Source organism: Leptonychotes weddellii, chromosome 11 (genome assembly GCF_054177405.1).
Source record: "Leptonychotes weddellii isolate Sample4059 chromosome 11, ASM5417740v2, whole genome shotgun sequence".
In the NCBI taxonomy this organism is placed as follows: domain Eukaryota; kingdom Metazoa; phylum Chordata; class Mammalia; order Carnivora; family Phocidae; genus Leptonychotes; species Leptonychotes weddellii.
The window spans coordinates 23,277,219-23,296,531 of NC_138379.1; the positions used below are offsets into that span (position 1 = coordinate 23,277,219).

Here is a 19,313-nt window from a genome sequence, read left to right on the forward strand (position 1 = left end):
CTCTTCCCTCTATATTACTGGTTTTCTCTTCCTGTTTCCCCTCCCCCAAGTTCAGGGTACTGTTATCCCACTTAAGGATGACAGCAGCAGCCTCTTAGCTATTATTCTGTCAGCTAGTGCCTACTTGCTTCATCCCATAGTACCAAGGCCACCTCAGTCTTCCTCACCTGCACCTCCCACCCTACTACTGATGAGCCATAGTTTCTGTACATTCGTTATTGGTGACATCCAATTTTTTGTGCATCAGATTTAAACTCTGCTTAGCTTTTTAGGCCCTTTGTAGTGGACCTCTACCACAATTAGCCAACCTGCTTTCCTAATACATGTTCTCATGTGGATGTTTTCACTGTTCCACAGAAAATTCCAGAAACTCATGTCATTGATTTACACAAACCTTTTTTTCTCATTAATGGCCTGGATTCCACCTGCTCAGTGAAACTTTCCTTGGTAACTACGATTTGCATAGAATTCATTTTCCTCCAAATTTTATAGGACATGGAACATATACAAAATAAAGTTAGTCCTGTGTTCTTTCCAATAATTACTTTATGTGTCCAAGTAGATTACAAGTTCTTGAACAGAGTTCAGTTTCATATTCTTATATCCACTTGGTAAATCCTATGCACACACTGGGTACTTTTTTTTTTTTTTAAGGTTTTATTTATTTACTTGAGAGAGAAAGTGAGAGAGCGCATGAGCAGGTGAGGGGGAGAGGGAGAGGAAGAAGCAAGCTCCCTGCTGAGCAGATCCCAGGATTCCGGGATCATGACCTGAGCTGAAGGCAGATGCTTAACCGACTGAGCTACCCAGGTGTCCCAAGGATACTGTTCAGAAAAGTGGAAGGTCAATTAATACTAATTTGGTTAGTATGAAGTATTGAAATGAATGTAAACCTAATCTAGAACTGAAGATAATCATATCTTTGCTTAGCATATATATATTTTTAAGATTTTATTCATTTATTTGACAGAGCACAAGCAGCAGAGCTGCAGTCAGAAGGAGAGGGAGAAGCAGGCTCCCCTCTGAGCAGAGAGCCCAATGCGGGGCTCGATCCCAGGACTCTGGGATCATGACCTGAGCCGAAGACAGACGCTTAACCGACTGAGCCACCCAGCTGCCCCTGCTTAGCACATTTTAATTTCAGTCCTAATGAGACTGTAACAGTGGTCTATACGTTCCACTCATATTTAACAATATTATTTCTGTGACACATTTTAAGTGCTTGGAGAACTGAAATTTATGGGACATAAACAGGTTTATCTAAATCTGTATATGTATATGTAGGCATACATTTGTAACTACATTTACAAGAAAGGTTTATTTACATAGAAATTTACATAGAAAAGTTATGTTATAGAAATAATACCATATAATGTAGGAAAAAATAGGAAGTACAGATGAACAAAAATTTTAAAACTGCCTAGTTTCTTTATTTACCTGACTCCCTCACTAAAATAGAACTCCACGAGTTATAAAACTTAGTTTAACCCACCACTATCTCCAGTGCTAGAAAAGAGCCTACCACATAGGCACGCAATTATTTGTTAAATAAAAATGAATTTATTTGCAGACAGTCCTTCGCTGATATTGGGACTGGGTGGTGGAAAGGAGAATGTTCTGCAGCTACTCCAGCAACTTGAAAACTGTTGGTCTGTCTTAAAGTGTCATTCTTCAGTATCTCCCAAATTCCTTAAAAACTACTTACATTCTGTAATCTTCCAAGACTTTTTCTCAAGATAGAAGATTGGAGAGCATTGGGAAAGAATAAAGGAATGGAAGATAGGGTTTATAATTAGGATAACATTTGCTTTCAGCTTTCAAGTTTGGGGCGAAACTTTTTGGATAATTAAGACAAGCAGGATGAGGCAACTTCTGTAGCTCAAACTCAATTTAAGTTGTCTTAAGTTCCACAAAAGTGCATGTGCTTTAACTTTGGAAAAGATGTAGGGAACAAATTAGGAATGCAGGTTTACAACTAATTCGTTTATTCATCACATTTACTATAAGCAACTGCTGTGTCAATTCACTTGAGATGCCCCTGCTGGGTAGCTGCGTAGTATCTTCACACACAAGCACTGGGGCGCCCGGCTGGCTTAGGCGCTGGAGCGTGCGACTCTTGATCTGAGGGTTGTAAGTTTGAGCCCCACGTTGGGTGTGGAGATCACTTAAAAAAGTTAAATCTTAAAAAACAAAACCATAAGCACTGACTTCTTAATTGGTTACTATATAAAAACCTAAACAAAGTATATAGAGATCCACTTTTTCTTTTAGATTGTTTTGCTTGTTCATAGTTACCCTGTCATTTGGGTTTATTTGTCAAGTATGTTTTTGAACCATTTAAAATACAATTATTAATGATTATTTTAATTGACAATTTTGCAAATAGTGTTTTTGTTAGAATTCTGATGTTATGGGATCTGTTTTCTTTTCCCAAGGTTTAAGAAAAATAATTGAATTTGAAGAAATAGGCCAAAATGCTGTTGACACATACAGGTTTATTTGATAGGAAAAATGTTAGTTCAGTGAAATATGAAAAATGTTCCAACATCAAAACTAATTTAATTTTGAACAGCTAAATATTGGGGCTCCTTTAGATTTCCATATAAAAATGTTCCAGGTAAGGGCATAGTTAATCTAAACTGTTAAAAATGGATGTTACCACCATTAGTCAAAGGTTTATTAAAACTTTTTTTCTCTTCTGACCCAGTTTATATTTTACAAAATTAAATAATCTGCTGTAAGTCATCATAACTTCCAATAATTACCCAGAGGATAGTTTTAGTTCCAGAAGTTGAATGTTCCAACGTTCAATGAGTGCTTGGGAAATAACTGTGGAAATTAAGAAATGACTGGAAATAGGAAATGTTTAAAAGTGTTAGGGATGGGGGCGCCTGAGTGGCACAGTTGGTTGGGCGACTGCCTTTGGCTCAGGTCATGATCCTGGAGTCCCAGGATCAAGTCCCGCATCAGGCTCCCTGGTCAGCAGGGAGTCTGCTTCTCCCTCTGACCCTCCCCCGTCTCGTGTGCTCTTTCTCTCTCTCTCATGCTCTCTCTCTCAAATCAATAAAATCTTAAAAAAAAAAAAGTGTTAGGGATAGATCTATGTTTATTCAGTGTTATACTTGTTTTACCCTGCCCCAAATAACCAGTAACCCAAATAACCCCAACTTCAATTAAATTTAAAGTTTAATGAATCTTGATAGTATTCCACGTATCTCCCCCCTTTATAAAATAAAAATAATTCCTAGGAAGTTGACACTTAGAAAATTTTTATTCCTGGGACATCTGGGTGGCTCAGTTGGTTAAGCTTCTGCCTTCGGCTTGGGTCATGATCCCAGAGTCCTGGGATTGAGTCTCACATCGGGCTCCTTGCTCAGCAGGGAGCCTGCTTCACCTTCTGCCTGCCACTTCCCCTCCTTGTGCTTTCTCTCTCTCTGTCTCTCTGACAAAATCTTAAAAAAAAAAGAAAGAAAGAAAGAAAATTTTTATTCCTTTCCCTCCACAGCAACTTTTCATGTCTTGGTAAACTTCAAATGATTTATCAAAAAAGTAATATTGTAATTGTATGACAAATTCTTATGATAAACAGAAGAATCAGTATTAAAAATTATCCTTAATTTTTTCTTATAATGATGTTTTAAATTATAATATAACCACATTAGAAATTTTGAAAAAACAATCATTCCATCGCACTAACACAAGTTATTCATATTTTGGTATAAATCCATCTGCTTTAAAAAAGTCTTTGCATTAGGATAACTTGGGATTCCTGTTAAAAAAACGTGTAAGTCCACACTTCCTTTTTTTTTTTTTTTTCATTTGAGAGATCAAGAGCACATGCACGGGGAGGGTTAGAGGGAGAGGGAGAAGCAGATTCCCCACTGGGCAGGGAGCCCAGGGAGGGGCTGGATCCCAGGACCCCAGGATCATGATCTGAGTAGAAGGCAGACACTTAACCGACTGAGCCACCCAGGCGCCCGCAGAAGTTCACACTACTCGGGTGATTGCACATTAAAGTTTGAGAGTTGGAGACGAAAGATAATTTTTTTAAAGAGCCCCTGTTATTTTCATTTCAAAATTACATAACATACTTTTATTATTTATTTTTAAGTAAACTCTACACCCCCAGTGTGGGGCTGAAACTCATGACCCCAAGATCAAGAGTTGCATGCTCTACCAACAGCCAGCCAGGTGCCCCCATAACATTACTTTTAATAGATTAAGTTATGAGCAAGTTCTAGTAAGCTTTGTAAAATTTATGTGTATGTATATAATGGGCTTATTAAATGGAGGCATTTTCCATTGGTTAATGACAGATCCAGGAATCTCTGATGTCTAAGTTCAAGTTAAATTATTTTAATTTATTATTTTTTTTTTTCATTATTTAAAAAATTTAAACCAAGCTTTTGTTATCAGGTAGATTCCTGTACAAGCCTATATAACTGCTAAATATTAAGAATATTTAACTTCTAGTAAGATGTTTTCATATAAGTACTAGTCAATAACACCTAGGATAATAACGTTTTAAAGAAGAAAAATGGACCAGTAGGGTGACCAAAAGCAGGATGTTCACATGTTCTTGTGCTGGTTATTCACCAATGTGGAATTTTTCACCAAAATGGAATTTGAATATGATCTGCAGCATAACTTTTGCTTTTCTCCCAAATGGGGCCAATTATAACAACATTGCTTTTTTTGGTTATTTAGCTCTGTTTAGAGACTATGTAATGAAAAGTTTATACTCCTTTAGTTCATAATTTTGTTAATTGGTATGATTTATACATCCGGAATGTCTAAATGCTTTATTTTCTTTTCAATCCTTGGAAACTGTTTATAGTAAATGTTCTTATCATTCCTGTTTTATAAGTGGGAACACTGATGCTGAGACAAATTCAGTATATGATACAAGGTGATCAAATTCTTTTCATTTTTATCACACTGCTTTACCAAAGCAGGTTGACATTTTAAAATTTGAATGTTTAAAAAGTAATGAGATGATAGCTGCAATGTTAATGCTATCAGTATAGCCTCTAGAGAGGGGCTGTTGAATATTTATTGGTTGAATTAATGAATAACCATCAGTGACCAGGTATTCAAGACCAGAGAATTCTGTAGTTTTTCTACATACACGTATTGAATGTAATACCAATTGAAGCAATAAATAATGAATCCAAGATAGAGGACCAATTCATGTAGGAAAAAACCCAGATTTTTTGGTTTCTATTTCTTACACAAAAATAGATTTTTTTAACTTAAATGCATAAATGAAATCATGTATGTACAGTCTCTTTTTTCTTGTCTCTATTCTTCTACCCTTAGAACTCTGCCTGCTATAACTGTATTATCAACTTTGTGTGTATATCATATTTTCTTCATGCTCATAAAATCATTTACAAACATAGATATGTACAAATAAGATTTATTTTTGATTGTTTTATAAAAATGAATTATACACATTTTAATCTTTTTTTCATTCAATAAAATCATGTGAAACTCTCCCAACTTACCCTTTATATATAGCTTTAATTCATTTTATATGGATATATAATATTCCATGATGTGGATACCATAATTTATTAAACCATTTCCTTGTTGGTGGACATTTACTTTGTTAACTGTTTTTGCTGCTACAAAGTTAGCAGTAAATAACTTTGTACAACACCTTTGTATCCTGATGCTTTTGTTTCTGTGGGGTAGATCTGAGAGCAGAATTGCTAGGTCAAAAGGCATATTTTTTTATTTGAATAGATTTTGCCAATGGCTTTCCATAAAGGTCATAACAATTCATATTTCCTTGAGCAGTGTATGAACTCCCTTTCCTCATACCACTTCAGTAGTTGTTAATACCTTTTTTAAGCTTTTACCATACTGACTGGTATAAAGTGATATCTATTATTTTGTTTTTCCCATTTTGGAAGTTTGTATGTAATGCCACATTATTTTTAACCGTTTGCATTCTCTCTTCTGGGAATTGCCTATTCATATTCTTAGCCAGTTTTCTCTATGAGTGTTGGTTTTGCTGGCCAATTGTGAGAACTGTATATAATTTGTACTCTGCATTTGGGAAGCTGGTGACTTGAACTTACTTCACTCCCACTTTCAACTCAAGCTATTTACCTCTACTGACCAAGCAGGGGAATGCAAGGAAACCTCAGGTTTTATGGCAGCCTCAAAGAAGAGGGCTGGTGGAGAACTTAAGGCAAAAAGTAAGAAACTGACCCATAAAAATACTTGGAACGCCTCAACTGCCTTTCTACCCCTAGAGGAATGTTGACATCAGCGTGGCTTCAGGAAACGAAAAAGGATCAGAACCAGCAGGCTGAATCCTCCCTACTCTTGAGCAAAGATTTCTTTCTGGTTCTATGTCCAAGGACTATGACCAGCCTATTTGCTGTCTACACCTGCTACATAGGTTTGATGGTAGAGAAAGGGTCAACTACCTAGGTCTGCCAACACTGAGCTTCAGTGAATAGACAGAAAAAACAGCTGCACCTCTAAGGATCCAGCAACAAGAAAGGACTGCTAACTAAAACTGTCGGGACAGGCCCCTAACAAAATAGAGGAGAGAGACAATAACTTTAACAAAATAATATGAACCACAGCAATATCGAAAGTACAGTATTTTTAAAAAACAAGACAAAAACCCATTATTTTTGAACTAACTATAGCAGTAAGTCAAATGAAAGAGAATGGTAACATGGAGACCTAAATTTTTGGCCTGGAAAATCTAGTGGAAGAAATAGTTTTAAACCTGGACCAAAATTCAAAGACAGGGTAAAAATAATAGATTTTGAAGATAGAGCAAGGAGATGTAATGTGCATAATCCGAGTTGTAAAGGAAAAAAAGAACAGATGGAAGAGAGGCAGTAATTCTTAAAAAAATTCTTGAGCTGAAAGATCCCTGTATCTGTAACTTCAAAGGGCATGCTGAATTTGTGCTAATGGAATAATAAATGGCAATTACTCTGTGCTCACTTTGCCAGGCAGTGTTCTAGTGGCTTCACATTAACTCGCTAAGTCCTTATTAACAGCCTTAGAAAATAGCTACTATCATCCCCATTATTCAGATAAGGAAAAAAGAGGTTAAGTGGATAGTCCGTGTAAACCCAAGAGGTCTGACTCCAGAGCCTGACTGAGCTACCTCAAAGCTGCCGTAAAACATAGAGCCTCTTAAAATGTATGAACTCTGAAGATCAAGAGGAAATCTTACAAGTTCCAGAGAGAAAGAGCAAGTTATCAGCAAAAGAAAAAAGTCTGTCATCAAAATTCTCATCTGCATCACCTTAAGCTCATCTGCATTTCTATAAAATAGAAAATTTATATATACTACTGAGAGAAAAGGACCACAAGCCAAGATTTCTCGAACCAAATTAATCACCTACCATCTGATGAAGATACTCAGAGAAAGGGATATCTAATAACATTTAACCTTGGTCTTCGCACATGGTATTCCTCCTGCTTGGAATAACTCCTCCCTTTCTTTACCAGCCTAACACCTCATCCTTAACATCTTCACTTTTTCCAGGAAATTTTTTGCAAGTCCCCAGGTCTGAGTTTTATGCTCCCCCTAAGTGTACCCATAGCACCCTATATTTCCCCCATTTTGGCACAACTTTTCCCCATAAAATTTCAAGTCCTCTGAGGACACAGGCAGACACCATGCATGTTTTGTTCGCTGTGGTAGCCACAGTTGCTGCCACAGTGCCTAGAATAGGTAGTAGGTTGACTGGGTGACTAAAATGTAATTGTAGTCAAAGTTAGCAAATCTTTTTGCTACCATACTCAGATTGTTCTAGTAGTAGCTATTCTGGGAAAACAAAGCTTTAAGTAAAGTTTGTCTTCAGTAGATACATAAAGCTTTATTCAAGTATGCCTTCTATATATTTCTGTATCTACCTTGTGACTATAATTTTACAAAATTTGAAATTTATAAAATTTCAACATAAATGTATGAAAAGCTGTATGTGTAGAATCAGTTCACATAAGGCACATTTATAATGCATAATTATCTAGGTCATGCTCAAAATTCTGTTATGTGTAAAGCAGAATTAGTTCGAAAGTGTAGGGATGAATTTGCAAGGTTAGTCAAAAAAGTCTGGCATGGTATTTTAATACTCTAAAAACAATAATGTTAATTCTGTATTTTTCTCTGTTTCTCTTCAGATAAAAGCTAAAAATTATGACAAGGTTGAAAAGGTGAGTCCTCATAAACATATTTTGAATTTTATGCTGAAGTTTAACTTAGGACTTAACAAACATAGGCAAATATAGTAAAATGGTAACAATTGTTGAATCTAGGTAGTGCTTATATAGGAGTTCCCTGTACTTATTCAGTTTTTTTTGTATGCTTGAAAATGTTCATAATAAAAATTTTGGAAAAGAAAGTATTTATACTCCACTGACCAAAATCATCAGAATGATTTTGATTATCTAACCTGAAAATAGGAGGGATTTGTTAAATTTGCCATTTATCTGTAAGAAGATAAATTCATGAAAAGAGCTGACTTTGTTTTTTTTAATATTTCATTTTGCCCATGTACATGTGGAATTTATTTAACTGTGGGTTCTGATAATATTTTCTTGTACTTATAGCTATTTCAGAGATGCCTTATGAAGGTTTTGCACATTGATTTATGGAAGTGTTATCTTTCATATGTTCGAGAAACCAAGGGTAAACTGCCAAGTTACAAGTAAGTTAAAACAAGATCTTAAGAATACAAGTCATCTCCAGGCACACAGTCCATCCCACATAAACTCACACCTTCTCTTAACTCTGGGGAGAAGAGACTTAGGAATTTGGAAATTCAGGGTTACCTGAGAAGTCAGTAAAACTCACAACAAGGGCTTCAAAGAAAGTCTTATTCTGGAGAATTGAATCACCCACGCCCTTCTGTGTTGAAACATTACATTTGCAGCACCAGATCACTTTGTTGGTAGGCTAGTTGTCAAACTTCATAAAAAGCATCTATTACTTGTCCTAGCACTACTCTTGGCAGCTTACAGTGCAGCGTGCTGCCTATGTATTCGAAGGCGTCTTTGACAGTTCTCTCGGAGTGTAACTCCCCGCTACGGCTTACACCCACCTATCCATCCTCACAGAAACTCAGTAATGGATCTTCTCAAATAGCTATTCTTGTGTATAACAAACAAGCTATTTCTATAACTAGAATTCTATATTTCCTTTTCCTCATTTCCTTCCTCTTATATTGAAGAGGAAGTTCTTTCTTCTTAAATTTTACTTCAGAGCTAATACATCTTCAGACATAACTTAACTCCTTAATCAGAGAACCAAATATTTCCACATTCGAATCTGCTACATGTAAGATTAGGCAATTTAAAGGATATAAGGATAAGTGAAACATGGGCTTTATCTTTGATGAGCACACAAACAGTAGGTAAAAGAAAGTATATAAATTAATGACTTTGACAAACTAAACACAAAAGAACTATTTTCTCTATGTACTTGCAAAGATATCTTCACATTTTTGCTTATTCAAAGGTTCAAATGCTGTTTTGATCATATGATGAGAAGTTAATAATTGTTTTTTTTTAAAGGTTTTATTTTTAAGTGCTCTCTACATCCAACGTGGGTCTTAAACTCACAATCCCAAGATCAAGGGTCACATGCTCCACCAACTGAGCCAGCCAGGCACCCCATATGTTTTAGCTGTAGATATATTTTAATAACAAACACTTGTTTTTAAAAAAACATGTCTTTCAGGGTGCCTGGCTGGTTCAGTCAGCAGAGCATATGACTCTTGATCTCGGGGTTGTAAGTTTGAGATCCGCGATGGATATAGAGATTACTTTAAAATAAAATCTTTAAGAGGGTGGCTGGCTGGCTCAGTGGGTAGAGCATGTGACTTTTGATCTTGGGGTTGTGAGTTCATGCCCCACGTTGAGTGTAGAGATTGCTTAAAAAAATAATAAAATCTTAAAAATAAGCAAACATGTCTTTCATATTTATTTCAGAGAAAAAATGGCTCAAGCATATGACTTTGCACTAGATAAAATTGGAATGGAAATTATGTCTTATCAGGTAGAGTTAAGTTTTTTCCATATATACACTTAATAAATTTGAAAATATAAAGAAAAGATACTGACATTTTATTTTATTTCTTAGATTTGGGTGGATTACATCAATTTCTTAAAAGGCGTGTAAGTTACTTTTATAGTTTTTTTTTCCCATGTAAACAGTTGCTTTAGCTATAATATAATTGATGGCATTTTTTTAATCCAACGCCAGGGAAGCTGTTGGATCTTACGCAGAAAATCAGAGAATAACAGCTGTCCGAAGAGTTTATCAACGAGGTTGTGTTAATCCAATGATCAACATTGAACAACTCTGGAGAGACTATAACAAGTATGAAGAGGTAAATTAGGCTAGAGTAGTTCATTATTATAACTAAGCCATTTTTAATTTTGTTTGTTTTTAATTTTTATGTACTTGGACTTATGGATTCTAACCTCTGTAGTAGCTGCTAGATTCTAGCCTGCTACACAGGTCTGTTTTTATATTGATTGTAATCAGAGAACTACTCCTAATGTTTTTGTAAGGTTTTGAGAGTCTCCTAATATTACTGAGTTATTTTTTAGAGAATACCCTGGGAGAAATTAAAATTCTTACAAAACCACTTATATTCAGTGCTAAACCATATACATACACATTGTCATTCATCTCTTATGAAATGGGACCTTAATTAGCATTGTTTCCAGTAGTATGATCAGTTGCATTACAAGTCTTTCATGTAGTTATGGTGCTGTGATTTATTGGCTTGCAGTGGGGCTGCAGTCCAAGATCTTTGTCTCACTGGCATATTTTTTAACCAGCTGAGCTAATCAGCTCATATATGTAAACATACAGCCACAGCAGCTGTATCGTTAAAAGAAAGTTTCTCATATATCCATTGTGATGGGGAAGAACTATGTAGGGTGTTGAAACTGTTCTCTCGGGATCCCTGGGTGGCTCAGCCCATTGGGCGTCTGCCTTCAGCTTAGGTCGTGATCGCAGGGCCTGGGACTGAGCCCCATATTGGGATCCCTGCTCAGCGGGGAGTCTACTTCTCCCTCTCCCTCTGCTTCTCGCCCTCACACATGCTCTCTCTCTCTCAAATAAATAAAATCTTAAAAAAAAGTACGGAGACCTAGTTAGAAAAGGGCCTTAAAAGCAAAGTGCTGGTGGGGCTCCTGGGTGGCTCAGTCATTAAGCGTCTGCCTTTGGCTCAGGTCGTGATCCCAGGGTCCTGGGATTGAGCCCCGCATCAGGCTCCCTGCTCCGCGGGAAGCCTGCTTCTCCCTCTCCCACTCCTCCTGCTTGTGTTCCCTCTCTCGCTGTCTCTCTCTCACTGTCAAATAAATAAATAAATAAAATCTTAAAAAAATAAAATAAATAAAGCAAAGTGCTGGCTATTCACGCTGATGAATCTGTATAGCATTTTTTTATTAATAGAATTTTATATGAAATAATAGAACCTTTCCAAATCATTCCTTATCTTTAGAAATTCCTGACATGGAGACTTACTACCAGCTCCTAACAGATATGAGCAGATCCTCCTTGATCCCTGAAGCATGTAATGTGATTGACCTTTATTAACAAAATCTTTTAAAATATAGAATTGAAAATGACTTAGTAAATGCACAAATTAACTGTATTATGCTAATATTAAAACATACTATTAAAACATACTTAATTTTAAAATAATATACATTTCTCTTTGTTTTTTCCTAGGGTATCAATATTCATTTAGCTAAAAAAATGATTGAAGATCGGAGTCGAGATTACATGAATGCTAGGCGAGTAGCAAAGGTATGGAATTCCAGCAGGTCACTTCTTTTGATGAGTATGTTGTTTATACAAGAGCTTTCCCTGTTGGGTGTTCCTCTTGACATTTTCAGTTATTGGCAATCTTAACCAATGACAATTTCATTGTCTGAGCAGATATATTTGAAATGAAATGCCTCTTTACACACGTTGAAGGACAAATATAGAATAAACCATGTTTGGAAGAAATTTTTTGAAATACTTGAGAAGGACATGGAGACAAGTTTCTACCTACGATTGATGAATTAGTTCTTATGCTTTCCTCATATCTGCTCATACATGCTTGAATATCGTACTACTTTGTGGTCTTATAGCTCTCAGGGCCAGATTTTTGTCTTATGTGCATACCTTTCCATTCGTTGACACTGTTAGAAGTAGGGAAGATAGCCTAGTAATACAAACTACTGAAATTTTAAAAGACAGTTTCTCCAAAGATGGCAGTAATGATGCCACCAGATCATCAGTCATGTTGATCTGTCAGCTCCTCTGTCCTGGAGAGTGACCTCCTAGATCACTTACAGAGAGGGCCCAGGGGTGTTCTGTTCACTCAGGCCTGGGAACCTGTTTTTGGGTAAGTCATCCTCTGTTATCTTTCTCCCTGCTCTTCAATAGTTTTTAGATTATATTAACAAAGTGGTATTTGGGGAAAATAGGCATTTTGAACAAAGTATTCCAAACTGATCAACTCCGTTCCATATATCTGAGTTGTTTCTAGGCTCACCACGAATTCTAAATGCTTGTTATCTAGGAATATGAGACAGTAATGAAAGGTTTGGACCGCAATGCTCCCTCAGTGCCTCCTCAGAATACCCCCCAAGAAGCCCAGCAGGTGGATATGTGGAAGAAATACATACAGTGGGAAAAGAGCAACCCTCTTCGTACAGAAGATCAGACGCTTATCACAAAAAGAGGTAATAAGATTAACCCTCCTGGGACTCCAGTTACATATATGTTCAGTCACTTGATATTATCCCATAGGCTATTTTTTACCTCCAATCTTTTTTTCTCTTATGTTCTTCAGATTCAGTAAGTTCTATAGCTTTATCTCCATCCATGTTCAATGACCTTTGTTTAACATATCCAATCTGCTGTTAAACCCATCCAGTGAATTCCAGATATTATACTTTTTAGTTCTATAAATTTCCATTCTAGAAATTTTGGGGAGCGCATGGGTGGCTCCATAGGTTAAGCGTCCACCTTGATCTCAGCTCAGGTCTTGATCTCAGGGTCATGAGTTCTAACCCCGCATTGGGCTCCACACTGGGCGTGGTGCCTATTTTAAAAAAGGAGGGGGGCCTGGATGGCTCAGTTGGTTAAGCGTCCAGGTCTTGATCTCAGGGTCATGAGTTCAAGCCCCGTGTTGGGCTCCACACCCAACATGGAGTCTACTTAAAAAAATATATTGTATTTTTTTATAGTTTCTTTTTTATAGTTTCCATTTCTCTGTTGAGATTCTGTGTTTATTACCATCTTTTTCTTTATATCCTTGAACATATTTATAAGAGTAGTTCCAAAGTCCTCGTATGCTGATTTCCAACATGTGGGCCATCATGGAATTGGTTCCTTTTTCTCTTGACTGTGGGTCACATCTTCCTGTTTTGTCAAGAGTCTAGACATTTAAAATTTTTCTTTTGGGGGTGCCTGGGTGGCTCAGTCTTAAGCATCTGCCTTTGGCTCAGGTCATGATCCCAGGGTCCTGGGATCGAGCCCCGCATCGGGCTCCCTGCTCTGTGGGAAGCCTGCTTTCCCTCTCTCACTCCCCCTGCTTGTGTTCCCTCTCTCACTGTGTCTCTCTCTGTCAAATAAATACATAAATAAAAGAAAAAAAATAGTAAAATTTTTCTTTTGGACATTATACAGTTGTACAAATGCTACATTGTAAAGACTGGGTTCTGTCATCTTCCTCTGAAAAATGTTGAATTTTATTTTAGCCGGGGGTTAAATTACTGACAGATCACCTGGACCTTGTTAGGATGGATCTGTTTTAGTTTTGCCTTTAATTTCACGGTAAATCTCTTTGTCCTGGGACAAAGTCTTTATTCCTTAAACAGAATGGGAAGTTCAAGGTGTTTGCCCAGACCATCTAACTTGATGGGACTCAAATTCTAAACTTGGTCTCCATTACAATGGGCAACTGCTGAGAAACCTATTCAGCTCTTTCAGCCTTCCAGCTTTGCTTTCCACTTGAGCTCTTTGTATTCTTCCCTGTGTAAGTATATTTTAGAGGCCAGCTAAAGATTTGAGGGCATTTATGCCCAGATATTCAGGCGCCATCCTCTATGGCTCTCTCTTTGGGGGGGGATTTTCCCCCTTAATTTTCTACCTATTCTCATAGCTCAGAATGCCATGTTACTTTCCTCAAGCCAGTAAGACTTCAGTATTTGACTTGAGATCTAGCTATCCCAGAACTGTACATAAAGGGATGTGTCCCTGAGGGGAAAAGTCGTATTAAATATGGATCTTACCCTGTGTGGTTCTCATTTTTTAAGGTCTCAATGTTCTTTGGTTTCTGTCTTGGCCATTGGTTTCTTTTGATCAGTCTCCCATGCCTTTAGGTTTTTGTTTTTTGGGTTTTTTTTGGTTTATGATTTTTATTTTCAGGAGAGTTAGTCTTATAGAAACAACTCTGCTACTGTCAGAACTAGAATTTGGAACTTGAAACAATTCCTCAGTCTTGTCACTCTTATCTGTAAGCTTTTGCAGATAGTTTTCTTTGACTACACCATGTTCCCTCTTCCTTCCTGAGCTCCACTTACTCTCTCATCTGACCAGATTCTATTACTTCTTCAGGTTTTGCTTTAGATGTCAGTTCCTTAGGGAAGCCTTTCTTGAGTCCCTAAACTATGCTAAGTTCTGCTGCTGCAAGTTCAAGAGTACACTGTACTTTCCTCATCATAATAATTACTTTTTATAATTGCCTTTGTAATATCTTCCCAACACAGGGCAGACTCCTTAAGTATAGGAAGTCTTAGTCACTCATACAGTCAGGAATTCTCACATTCCCTAGCATATAGTTTGTGCTAAATAAATACTAATTTGATAAATGATGGATGGATGGATGGATGGGGCTTGGGTGGATAATGGTGCCAGAAATCACTACAGCTTTTATTTCTAATTATCATTCATTATTGATGGCCCTGTTTTAGCCTACTAAGTTTGTTGTGATGCTTGTACTGATAGTTTCATAAATAATATTTATTTTAATTGAATGTTGTGAATGTCTTCCCTAGTTATGTTTGCTTATGAACAGTGCCTGCTTGTACTGGGCCATCACCCTGATATTTGGTATGAAGCCGCCCAGTATCTTGAACAGTCAAGTAAACTGCTTGCGGAAAAGGGGGTAAGTATTCCTCTCCCCACCTTTGGCCTTTTCATGGTTTTAATAGAGCAATAATTTGATAAAAATAATAATACTGAATTTTGGTAATGAAGTATGGGTGTTGAAATGTTAATCTTATGTCAATATAAAACTTAGTGACACTGTTATATGTGGCTACCTTAGTCAGAATTAAAATATAGGGGCTGTTTTTTAATCTATTAAAATGATGAACCATTTAGAATACTTGTATGATTCTTCTGTATGTTAAGTCTTTGGAATTTTTTTAGAATCCAGAAATGCATATGTGTCCATATGTATATATGTCTATTTCATTCTCTTTCAGCTGTGTGAAAATTATTAAAGACTGAACTTTTTTTTTCTCCTAGGATATGAATAATGCCAAATTATTTAGTGATGAAGCTGCTAATATATATGAAAGAGCCATAAGCACTTTATTAAAGAAGAATATGCTTCTTTATTTTGCATATGCAGATTATGAAGAGGTCAGTAACAATATTTAGAACTTTCTTATAATTGGATTTTTTTACTGCAGGACTAAATTTTTTTTCTGGCTGCTTCTTTGCCAGGCATACTGCTTTTAGTAGAGATGATACAAAATGAACAGTTATTAGTCCTCAGCTCATTATATATTTATGCTCAAAGCAGGTGCCATTGTGGGGTGCAGCCTCTGGATTCCTCAGAGCTCAAATCCTGCTTGTTTATGAATGTGTATTTATATCCACTTCTTCTCTACCACCTTAGAGTCGCATGAAATATGAGAAAGTTCACAGTATATATAACAGACTTCTGGCAATTGAGGATATTGACCCCACCTTGGTGAGTAACATTACGTTTCCTTACCATCTTTGTAGTCAGCTTTAACAAAAATTTTTAATTTACATACATTAAAATTCACTGGTTGTTTTGGTATAGTTTGAATCTTGACCAATAACATTGAGTCATGGGACCAGCATCACAATTAAGATACAAAACACTTTAATCACCTCACAGAAATTCCCTCATGTGACCCCTTCGTAGTCAATTACTGATCTGTTCTCGTTTCTTTCTTTTCTTACTATTTTATTTATTTTAAGTAGACTGCACACCCAGTGTGAGGCTTGAACTCACAACCCTGAGATCAAGATTTGCATGCTTTACCAACTGAGCCAGCCAGGCGCCCCCTCAATTTTTTTTTTTTAAATGCAACAGTATGGGGGCACCGGGGTGGCTCAGATGGTTAAGCGTCTGCCTTCAGCTCAAGTCATGATCTCAGTGTCCTGGGATCGAGCCCCGCGTCAGGCTCCACGCTCAGCGGAGAGCCTGCTTCTCCCTCTCCCTCTGCCTGCCGCTCTGCCTACTTGTGCTCTCTCTGTCTCTCTGTCAAATAAATAAATAAAATCTTAAAAAAATAAAAACAAATAAATAAATAAATGCAGCAGTATGAAGCAGTGGTGCTTTTTTTTTTTTTTTTTAAGATTTTTATTTATTTATTTATTTATTTGACAGATAGATAGAGAGCACAAGTAGGCCACCCAGGCGCCCCGGTTTCTTTTAACATCTTCCTCGTGATCATGGATTAAAGCCATTTATGCCACAAAATTGTTGCCTCATAAATATTTCTTTTTAAATAAATGGAAACAAGAGAAGCCAATATTCTGGGAAGGAATTGGATGGGCACTTGCTTTATCCTGAATTCTGCTCCATAGTAGTGGTTTTCAAAGCCCTGAGTTTCAAAGCCCTTAGTCTCTACTAAAATGCAATGAAGCTCTCTCATCCAGAGGGGAAGGGGACAGGCGAGTGTCTGCAGCTCTAGAGCCTCTGCTTCAAGTCAAATCTATACTGCTTTTTTGTTGGTTTGTGTTGGGATTCCACTGTTCTGATTGCTTGCATTTCTTCATCATTTTAAAATTCATTTAGCAAACTTCTCTGTGCACCATGCTAGATTCCAGAAGTATAATGACAAATTAGAGAAAATCCCTTTCCTCAAGGAACTCATAGTTCATTCATCCATTCATCCATCCGTCAGAACTGGGTAACATAGTTTGACGTCATCAAAACTGGGCAAATCAGGACTCTACTCTTAGTCCAGAAACATTTGTCTATTGAACTAATATTACATGCTTATCATGTATTGCACACTCTGTGATGCTGAGGATAAAATGGCTCATTAATAGTTTATCAGTAAAAGATACATTATATGGTCTTTGGAAAAACAGAGTTAGTGGGCTTTTTTAAAGCAATAAACCAAGAAAATGTAAAGTTAAACATATATTATTAAATATGCTTGTGTTAGATTAAATCTTGAGTTTCTAGGTGTTGGCATTTATTAATGGAATGTTTTCTAGTAGTTTTACTTTTATTCCCTCCTTAAAACTTAATTGTATATTCTGGAATTAGATAGTAGTGATGATTGTACATCCTCATGCATATACTAAAAACCATTAAATTGTACACTTTAAAGGGTGAATTTTGTGGTATGTGAATTATGTATCAATTTTTAAAAATTTATTTGCATTAAAAAAATTAATTTGCATGCATCTTTACTACCAAAAAAATTTGCTTGTGGAGTTAAATAGAGCACTTATCTATAAGCTTACTTTCTGGTATCTTGGGTATTCAAGATTGTTTTCTTATACAGGAAACATACTAGTGTAGGAATAAGGTGAGACTGTTTTGGATGCTACAGGAATCACATTCTACCTAATCTGTAGAGAAGAAATGCTTTTTTCTTTTTTTTGCATAGGTATATATCCAATATATGAAATTTGCAAGAAGAGCAGAAGGTATCAAATCTGGAAGAATGATATTTAAAAAAGCAAGAGAAGATACCAGAACCCGCCACCATGTCTATGTTACTGCAGCACTCATGGAGTATTACTGTAGTAAGGTAAGTGCTGAAATAAAATATAAAGGTAAAATAGCTTCTTTCATCTGAGATACATTAATTAAAAGAAAGGTAGTCCTAGTTTCTGTCCTTAAGTTTTAATTGCTCTGTATCATAAAGGAAGTCTAAGTGTATCTGTGTAAAATTATATGGAGCGTCATCCAAATCCCCACTGCCTGCTAATTTATGCTTTATTAAACACCTTGGTCTTTAACTCAGCAGTTTTTACTTAATATGATTTTAATTTCCATTTTAATACTTAATGTAACTTGCTTAGGTGTCATAGTTTTAGTATTGTTTTGAGTATCTTGTCTGACATTTCATAGAAACCAGCACATTCCTCTCTACTTCTAGGACAAATCTGTTGCCTTTAAGATTTTTGAGCTGGGTCTAAAGAAATATGGAGACATTCCAGAATATGTCTTGGCCTATATTGACTATCTTTCTCACCTCAATGGTAAGTCAATTATAGATCTATAATGGTTATGTTAATACTAAATTAATACTAAACCATCAGTATCATTCTCTGAAAATATGTTGCTGGGTTTCTTTCTTTCTCAGATGTATTCTAATTCTGTTGTCACACTGGAACCAGGCACTTAATAGGCACTCAAGAAATATTTGTGGCCTAACAACCATGAATTTGTATTTGAGTAATAGTAGATGCTTTTGACTCTGCAGGATGGTCTTTAATGCCTCATCAGTGAAGTTCCATCACAAGTAGGATAAAGCCACAAATTCAGACTTGGGAAAAAGAGTTGTTCATGCTCATCTCTGACGACTCTGCGCAAATCATCTCGTTTCCTGGGTGGGGGGTGGAGGAACAGACAACAGATATCTAGCCACCAAAACTCAAAGATGCCCAAGTAGTAAAGTGAAATGCTTGAAGGCTGCTGGGGAAGAGATTTCCAAAAGAAACGTTCTGTTTATTACCATCTTTATTTCTCTATCCTGTTGTAATAATAATGGCCATCCTTTACTAAGATCTGACCTTACACTGGGCACGGAGCTGGGGGATTTATATAACATATATATATATATATATATGTATGTGTCTCATTTAGTCTAGTTACCCACAGTCCAGTACATGTAATTTCTTGACTAGAAATGATCTGGTATAAAAGTTGGTTTAAGAAAGAAATGTACAGGGGAAATCGGAGGGGTAGACGAACCATGAGATACGATGGACTCTGAAAAACAAACTGAGGGTTCTAGAGGGGAGGGGGGTGGGAGGATGGGTTAGCCTGGTGATGGGTATTGAGGAGGGCACGTTCTGCATGGAGCACTGG

General features: G+C 36.6%; 1 protein-coding gene across 1 annotated transcript in view; it reads left to right on the plus strand.

Moving 5' to 3' along the window:
* Positions 1-19,313, plus strand: part of CSTF3 (cleavage stimulation factor subunit 3) — a 70,038-nt gene that overhangs the window by 41,397 nt on the left and 9,328 nt on the right. The window contains exons 4-15 of the mRNA XM_006740105.3: positions 8,164-8,196; positions 8,593-8,690; positions 9,973-10,039; positions 10,124-10,158; positions 10,247-10,373; positions 11,729-11,806; positions 12,570-12,732; positions 15,052-15,161; positions 15,527-15,643; positions 15,903-15,977; positions 17,884-18,027; positions 18,379-18,481. Coding sequence (XP_006740168.1) covers positions 8,164-8,196; positions 8,593-8,690; positions 9,973-10,039; positions 10,124-10,158; positions 10,247-10,373; positions 11,729-11,806; positions 12,570-12,732; positions 15,052-15,161; positions 15,527-15,643; positions 15,903-15,977; positions 17,884-18,027; positions 18,379-18,481 — 1,150 coding nt within the window. The remainder of the gene's footprint in view (positions 1-8,163; positions 8,197-8,592; positions 8,691-9,972; positions 10,040-10,123; positions 10,159-10,246; positions 10,374-11,728; positions 11,807-12,569; positions 12,733-15,051; positions 15,162-15,526; positions 15,644-15,902; positions 15,978-17,883; positions 18,028-18,378; positions 18,482-19,313) is intronic.